Source organism: Leptodactylus fuscus, chromosome 1, assembly GCF_031893055.1.
Source record: "Leptodactylus fuscus isolate aLepFus1 chromosome 1, aLepFus1.hap2, whole genome shotgun sequence".
NCBI lineage: Eukaryota > Metazoa > Chordata > Amphibia > Anura > Leptodactylidae > Leptodactylus > Leptodactylus fuscus.
Window position 1 is genome coordinate 225850404 of NC_134265.1, and position 9088 is coordinate 225859491.

At 40.2% G+C, this 9088-nt stretch overlaps 1 protein-coding gene across 2 annotated transcripts in view; it reads left to right on the forward strand.

Moving 5' to 3' along the window:
• The window catches only part of INTS10 (integrator complex subunit 10), a 28577-nt gene extending 20053 nt beyond the window's left edge, over positions 1-8524 (forward strand). The window contains exons 15-18 of one of the 2 annotated variants that reach the window (XM_075283727.1): positions 479-641; positions 2316-2409; positions 6201-6278; positions 8300-8524. In XM_075283727.1, the coding sequence (XP_075139828.1) occupies positions 479-641; positions 2316-2409; positions 6201-6278; positions 8300-8456 (492 nt within the window). In that variant the 3' untranslated portion in view covers positions 8457-8524. The remainder of the gene's footprint in view (positions 1-478; positions 642-2315; positions 2410-6200; positions 6279-8299) is intronic. The other variant, XM_075283728.1, reaches the window with a different exon arrangement.
• Positions 8525-9088: the final 564 nt, after the last annotated feature.

Sequence of the window (9088 nt, forward strand, 5' to 3'; positions counted from 1 at the left end):
TTTACATGGGAGTCCATTTCAAAATTTCCTTGTGAAGAAATTGTAAGGTAATAGAGAATTCCTGTTTGAGGTTTTGCTTAGGCTAGTAGACAGAAATCCTAAATAGCAGTTTTTTCACTGAAAATAAAATGAAAATTGACTAAAGGGTATTATACATTACAAATTACCCCTGGGTAGGGGTTGCGTAGGAATTTTTTATTTTTTTTTAAATTCTGGTCTAGAAAAGTCAGTCAAAACCTTTGCTTATGGGTGGTTTCCTTTCTTTTTCCTGAGACATGACATTGAGGGAAGAAAGTAAATCATGCAGAAATATAACGTGCCCGCACTTGTTTTGTTTTTTCCCCCCAGATGGGTAATTTTCTAGAGTGTTCGACTGACAGCTGTTGAAGTTGTATGGGCTTCTTGAGTTAGTAAAGATCATATTTTTAATGACCGCCTTGTTTTATAATGGCTAATGTCCTTTTTTTTTCTTTTTTAGCTCCGAGCCTTTTCTGATAATAGAGATGATATGGCACTTGGTCACCTGATTGTGTTACTGCAGCATGACTGGCCCAGAGGAGAGAATTTGTTCTTAAAAGCTATAGGAAAGATTTGCCAACAAGGAAATTTCCAGTATGAAAATTTCTTCAACTACATAACAAGTATGTTTTTATGTTGTTTAGTCTCATATGTTAAGACTTACTTTCACTCTGTGTCTTGAGTGTCTGTTTAACGTATTCTCTGGAAGCATTCCTGGTGCAGACAGATATCTGAATTCACCTATTAGATTCTGCTAGAGCAGGGGTGCTCACACCTTTTCAGCGTGTGAGCTACTTTATTAGCTGACCAAGGCAAAAGATCTACTAGGGCGGGGCCGGGGCGGTCCTGTGGGCGGGGTCGGGGAGGTCCTGTGGGCGGGGGGGCCGGACTGTGGGTGGGGCGGTCCTATGGGTGGGGCCAGACGGACTTGTGGGCCAGGCATATGGGCAGGGCCGGGCAGAGCGTGAGAGCAGGAGACAGTGGCGTTCTGTGGCCGCCCAGGGATCCCCGCTGTCTGCTTGTTCACAGTGCAGGCTGAGAGTTATCTCTGGACACTGGCAGGCTGGGGCTGCGGCAGCCCCACCTGCCAGTGTCCAGAGATGACTCAGCCTGCACTGTGAACAAGCAGACACCAGGGATCCCTGCATCCCGCGATCGACCCATACGTCCTTTGCGATCTACCAGTAGATTGCGATCGACGTATTGGGCACCCCTGTGCTAGAGGCACAATCTAATAGGTTTCTTTTCACCCGTAGGCTAAATAGTATAATGCACTGCAATGTATTCATGAGGAATACTGAGTATTTACCTACATAAATCTACCTCCTTGTGTTATAATCATACCATAGCTTACCGGATTTCACTTTTAGGGTTCCGACAAAGCTGGATAATGCAGTACCAAATAAATCCCATTGCTTGCCCACAAATTATGTCAATATGTGCTTGATTTGTACTTTAGGGTTCCGGGAAAGTTTATCATAGCCTGTGGATCTGACTTAGAGAATACTGAATATCACATTTTTCTAAATAATTCCTACTCTATGACACATAATTGTGCCATATCATGTGAGAGGTGCTTTTCAGGATCCTGGAAAAGCTTGGCAGCATACCAGGTAGTGCTGTATTAGGAACTGCTGAGTATAACATATACGCAAATAAACCCTCCTCCATGTTCTGTAAATTATTCCTTAACTTGACAGATGTATCGTTCAGAGTCCCAAGAAAGCTGGGTAACATAACAGTCAGTGCTGTAATACAGACTGTTGCTGAAGCAAAATCTACCTATATAAATTTCTTTCTAAGTTATCACATAGCTAGCTAGTTTTGCCTTTTAGGAATCTCGTGATTAACACAAAGTAGATGAAAACCACACACATTAATGCTCCCTCTCCCTGCTGTAATTCATGTGCTAGAGCTGCTCTGTCTCCTTTACACTCAATGGCAGTCCATTATATCATTAGAGCTAGCCCCGCCCCCTCTCAAACTTCCTGTGATGTCATGCTAGTGCTTGTCTTCAGTTGGTAATGGCCCTGTAGAGTGGCAGGACTCTGTCTAATCTGTTTGCAAGATTTCTGCCAAACTACTCAAAGCTGCAGTTTAGTAGCCAATCCAGGCAGACTTAGAGATGAACTTTATGATGCAGATTTTTATTCTTAGTTTTCAGGGTTTAGTCTCCTTTTAATGTGTTAATTGACATTTCTGCTGCAAAAATATTAGATTCCTGAATAACAGATATTGCCTCATGGACAACCTTGTATGTATTAATTTATGTATAATGTACTCAATTTTGTATGCAGACATTGATATGCTTGAAGAGTTTGCTTATTTACGGACTCAAGAAGGTGGTAAGATTCACTTGGAATTGATTCCCAATCAAGGAGTGCTACTCAAGTGAGTGTTTGTTATTACCTTTCTGTTGCTTTATATATATTTGGTTACACACACAGCTGCTGTGGCAGATGGACCCACATTTTTAGTCTAGAATGGAGGAAGGCGGATATGCATATAACAGAGAATTCAACAAGTGCTTCAGTACAGCAGGCCTGAATGGCATATGTTCTTAAAGGGATCCTATCTTTTAAACACAAATTTTTCTCCCTAATATGTTGGAATAGCCTTAAGAAAGGCTGTTTGTCTCCTACCTTTCCTTTTCTTCTCCGCGCCGTCGTTCACCTGCAATCCCGTTTTTTCTCGGTATGCAAATTAGCTCTCTTGCAGCACGGGGGTGGGCCCCAGCGCTCAAAAGGCACTGGGGTCGTCCCCAAAGCTGCCAGAGAGCTCTCCAGTGCCACCTCCATCTTCTTCTGCAATGAGGTCTTCACCGTGGCTTTCTCTTACTTCTAGGGCAAGCCAACTGCGCATGCCCGCCGACCACGAGAAAATGGCCGCTTTCAATACTGTGGAAGCGGCCATTTTTCTTGTGGCCGTGGGCATGCACAGTCAGCTTGCCCTAGGCCTAGAAGCAAGAAGACGCCACCGGAAGAAGATGCGGTAAAGACCTCATTGCAGAAGATGGAGGTGGCGCTGGAGAGCTCTCTGGCAGCATTGGGGACGCCCCCAGTGCTGCGAGGGAGCTCCTTTGCATACTGAGAAAAACCGGGATTGCAGGCGAACGGCGGCATGGAGAAGTAAAGGAAAGGTAGAATACAAATAGCCTTTCTTAAGGCTATTCCGACATGTTGGGGAGAAAAAATTGTGTGTAAAAGATAGGATCCCTTTAAGTATCTTTAACCCTTTGCCGCACAAAGTAATGGTGCATCATGGAGTTGTGTAACTTCCCACACCATGACATATTATTACATCATGGTGATGGCAGCCACTCTGAAGCTGAGCAGGTACACACTGTAAGATACAGCAGACTTCTGTCTGTAACACCCACATTTGGAGCTGGGCTCAGATCACAGGTGTTATCTTCTTAGATCCCATGTATAATCATAACCTGGGTATCTAAAGTATTTTCCTAAGTTAATGGTACCTTATTGGCTTCCCGCATCACCTCCGGTGCACTGGTGTGGTGGTCCTTCGGCACCCTGTTCAGTCATCCCTGTGCCTGCCATCTTCTTCCTAGGCCTCCCCTAGGCCTATATCCATGGTGCTCTGTTCCCCAGTAAATACAAAAAGAAAGGGAGTACAAACTTCCAGTGTTTCTCCTCCATTTTGCTTTAATTTTATTGGTAACCTGCAATAAAATCAATATAAATATAGTATCGTCATAATCATAATGACCCAGCGGACAAAGCTGCTATGTTATTTTTAATGCAGAGTGAATGCTGTAAAAACAAAATGCAAAAAATTATGATAGAATTGTTTGTTATTTCACATGGACCGTCAAAAACGTAAATTAGAGTTAATGAAAACAATATATGTCTCCCAAATTGTGCCAAATGAAAGTACAACTCGTCACGCAAAGAATAAGCCCTCACATAGCTATGTGGACAGAAAAATAAAAAAAGTTATGAATTTTGGAAGATTGGGAGAGAAGATATGAAAAAAGTCACCGAGCATTAATGTACAAACTACCCTGCGTCATTAAGGGGTTAATAAGCATTACCTTATAAAGTGAAATGTTCTTAGCCCCGTCACACAGAATCATGTCTACGTATGTGATCAGGCATGAGGAGCTGTATGGAGAGGGCTCCGGAGCGGAGCTCACTCCATGCACGGCGAATGCCAGCTGTATAATACAGCCAGCACCATCCAAACTGTGCAGGCACAATTGCCCCCTCCTATTGAAGGCTCCCAGTTTTGTCATTACTATAGTTCTGTTACACATTGCCATAGGCAGCGTGTAATAGAAGTCAATAGATTTTACTATAATGGCAATATATTATTCGTATTGTATGAGTGATCAGACCCCTTCGGGTTCAAGGTCCATAGGTGTATAAAAATAAAAAGTTAAAAGAAAAGTTTTTAAAAGTATAAAGAAAATACAAGGTCTAGATCTCTTAGAAAATAAACACATTAGGGATCCCCACACTCTAAAATGCCTGTACTATTAAAATATAAAAATATTTATCCCATATGGTGAAGGAGAAAAGAACTGAAGTCATCAGAACTTCCTCCAAAATGGTATCAATAAAATGGCATATTGTCCTGCATAAAAATCTGACTACACAGAGAAATTTTTCCTTTTTTGCAAAGTTTTTAATTTATTAAAATATTCTATAAATCTGGTATTAGCGTGAGTGTACTGCCCCACAGAATACAGCTAACATATCATTTTTACCACACAGTGAACACCATAAAAATGAAATTGGCGCAAATGCATTTTTTCTCAAATTCCACCTCATACTGATATTTTTTCCAGCTTTCCAGTACATTGCATAGGATATTGGATGGCACTATTACAAAGTTCAATTTGTTTCGCAAACAATAAACCATCATGTGAACTGAAATTTTTTTAAAAAATTCTGGCTCTTAGAATGTGGGGAGGGAGAAACAGAAATGCAAAAACTGGCTTGGTCCTGAGGGTTTAAAGGGTTTTCTGGGAAATAATAATTTGCTTACCTGGTCTTAGGGATCGCTATTGATGACCCCAGGGGTTCCGATGACAGGGTTATATCGGGTACATACATATTGGGATCCAAAGCAGCATTAAATCCCCCGGTTCACTATGTCCCGTCCTCCTCCTCCTTCCCCAATCTCATAGGGAGAGGAGGAGGAGGGGGGGGGGGGTGGGCGGCGAACACTGCATTAGGTCATATAATATGGGGGGTCATGACATTGCTAGAACTCCCAGGTCCATCAGTAGTGCTCCCCGGGAAATTATTTTAAGGGATTAAAGCACCCAATACCATAGTGCCTCATTGTGCTACCCATTATTCTGTTTTATTAAATATGTAGAAACACACCTTGTGATACTTACAGTAGAATGAGGTAGAAGAACAGATCTTTACAGCTTTGCAATAATTTACAATAATAATTCCTTTCAGCCCTTCATCACCAGTATACCACTATAAAACTATTAACAAAGGTACAAAAAAGTCTTTTCAGCTCACCATATGCGACACTAACACCTTAGGAAGCCCAGAACTCGGGTGGACTGACCTGTGTCTTGATATCCATAGAAAGTAAAAACGTTTATCCAGATTCAACCAAGGCGATGAACATCAAAGAATAGATGCAGTAGATATATAAAATTTACCTTTTATTTTCATCCAAAGTCATAAAAAGTTACATAGTAACTGATAGGGTTAGTGGAAATCCAAACTCAGCTACGCGTTTCGGGAACGCCATGTCCCTTCCTCTCGGCTACAAGAGTACTATGTAACTTTTTATGACTTTGGATGAAAATAAAAGTTAAATTTTATATATCTACCGCATCTATTCTTTGATGTTCATCGCCTCGGCTGAATCTGGATAAACGTTTTTACTTTCCATGGATATAAGACTATTAAGCTGCCCATAAGTAGTTGTGGAGGTTTGAACATTTGGCTTTGTATCCACTCTGAGATTCTTATTTAGTGCAATGTCTTAGCACTCCTCTGCAGACGATATGGGATGATCACGAGTAGGATATCTCTATTAGAGTCTTAATCCACTACCCATTAACAAAAACATGAAAAAATCTAAAAATATTTTGGAGAGCCCTACAGCTATAATATCTGCTATTAGTCTTGTATGTTTTTTACTGTAGTGTTTTGCAGCTGAGGATAAGATATTACTGTTTGTTGTTTTTGAAGGACCTCTAGCACTACCCTGGGGTTGCTGCAGCAGGAATTCATGCCTGTCCTTCAGGCCAGCATAGCAACCAGTGACAGGTACTAAGTCCACTAAGCCTGCTCATGATGTGCTGTGTCCGTCAACATTTTTTCACAGCCCCATAGTTTTTGATGTTTAATGTGCAATAATTTGCCCATACATTTTTTTATTTTTTTTTAAGTTTCTTATTCTTCATTTGAGTCTAAAGTTGTGACATTCAGCATTGTTCCATGAGTGACTGGTGTTTGTTTTCAGCTGCCCACGTCTACAACACGCAAGACAGTCGCCCATGATACTCTTTACAATTTTATATCTGTATGTGCAGTCATTCTTTGTAGATGCAGAACACAATGGTTTAGGTTTCTTTGGGGCAGGATTTATTTTGGGTCTTCTTGCTAAAAATTGAGCAGAATTAGGGAGGGAGGTAGTGTATTACGATGCCTTATACAAAGCATTATATCGTCAGTAAAGGACAGGTAACCCTTTGAATTTAAAGGGTATATTGTTTTATTAAGATTCTTACAGAGGCATATGTATGAATACAAATATGCCAGAATTTAGTACAATAAAAGTACATGACTTTGTTTTAGACACTTAATATGACGTGTCCTACTAAGCCAACAAATGATGTGGTAAAGGTAGATTACACAGCCAAAAACGTCAACAGATTTTTCATTCAGCATCAGTCATTGTGATAAATTTGGTTCAGTTTAATGTAGTATGTCAGCTGGAAAAGTAATTTAAGGCTAATGACAGTACCTTGTAGTGCAGCTTGTACTTTTTCCCAATGATGCCTTTCTTATTCTGCATTGCAGCTCCATTTTCATGAAAATCAGTGTTTTATTCTTTAGGGCCGTGTCTTCTACTGGGGCTTCACTCTCTGCTCTAAATGATCTGCTCTGGAAGACACGCCCCTAATGTACTATTCAGCTAATTTGCATAAGAATAAAATGCTGAATTTTATGAAAATGGAGCTGCAGTGCAGAATAAGAAAGGCATCTATGGAAAGTGTAGAAGCCACCCTACAAGGTGCTGTCATTAGTTTTATGCTGATTTTCTTACTGACAGATTTAAAGTCTGTCTGATTTCACTTTGGACTTATTAGACATGATTGCTAAATCTTTCCCATTCTGTTGATGATTGCCTTGATGGGGTGCATGGTTTCAGCTAATATAGGAAGGCTCAAGTTTGACTATCCATGGATAAACATGTTTTAGACTATGGTCACATGTGGCTGTCTGCTGTGGGATATTCTGAAATTGTAACCGGGGAAATCCGCTGTGGAATAGGCAACAAAGTGACATGCTGCAGGTTACAAACGCACAACACAATATTTTGCAGTGTAAATAGGTAAATGGTAAAATTCTCTAACTTCACTAACCCATGGGAAAGTACAGTGGTAGCCTTCAGTAATTTTACCATTGGCTAACCTGCTGTGAACTCTCAAGCCTCACAGAGCAATTTAAGTAGGGGTTGTCTGTAGTAAGTAGTCCCTTTTATACATTTGTAATAGCAAGGTAAGTTTTTTTTTTTTTTTTTTTTTTTTTTTAATAGGGTCATCCATCAAATCTTTATACATTTGTGATCACAACACTAGTGTAGTACATTCTAGCATTGATTTGTAGCTTCTAGAATATTTGTGGTGTTCAGGCACATCAATTCAAAGATGACTACTGATGGTGAAGACACTAATGCTTATCCAGGTGTATGATGTACGACTAAATTGTGGTGGTGCAGAGAGGAGTATAAGGGTTCCCATTCTTTTCATTATGGATACACAGTCTGTGCTTTATCTGTTATCTAAATAAGGAAGTACAAATTATTAGAGAGTAAGAATTTCCTATTTCTAAAGACTCTTGTGGAGATCCAGTGTTGCCAAGTCGAGTGTGGTGACGTGCTGGTAGCATGGACTCCATTCTTTCTCCCCCCAAAACATTGGTATTAGGGGATCCAGCCAGTTTGTGCTAAGAAGTTGGACCCCTACTGAACATACATTGAATGCATGTTAATTGGCAAGCCCCTTTAAGTGAAGCGCACACTTTAATATTTACAACTTTTAAGCAAATCTGTTTTGTGGCAGACATCACACAGTAACCCGAGGCATTACAAAAGGAGTGAAAGAAGACTTCCGGCTGGCTATGGAGCGACAGGTTTCCCGCTGCGCAGAAAATCTCATGGTTGTCCTGCATCGCTTTTGTATCAATGAAAAGATTTTGCTGTTGCAGTGCTTAGCTTGACATTGAACATCGGTTATACTTTATACTGAATATCTTTGCCTATTTGTGATGTAAATAATCTGGTGACCTTTTGTGTACAGTATAATGTCGTCTTAGTGTCATTGTAAATAAAGATCCTTTTGTTCTGAATATCCTGTTTATTTTCTCTGAGAAAACGTTACTATCCAGTTGCAGAATAAGAACCAATTTACATACAACCTTCCCAGGAACAAGTTGTTCAAATGGGTGGATGGATTTATAAAAAAAAAATAAATCCTGTATATTATAGTTCCTACTACCTACTGAATGTACTAGCAAGAGTCTTGGAATGACTTAATAACAAAAGTATATGGTATAGGGCTGTGGAACTGTCACAAAGACTGTGATAGCAGCCTAAGACAATTAAATGACTACTTTATTTTCCCACAGTTGGACTGCAACGCTTTCATAACTGGCTGACCTTTTTGGCTAATTCTCATCTAAAGCAAAGCAATCAGCCTTAGAAGCAAGGATACGTTCCTGGCCAAAAACTATTTAAAAAAAAATGTTACAGAACTCTGTCAGTTGATAGACCAACCAATTGGATGACACTGTACAGAGTGTAAACTTCTAGAAAAGGTGACAAGTAATAAAACTTGTCTGTGACAGCACTC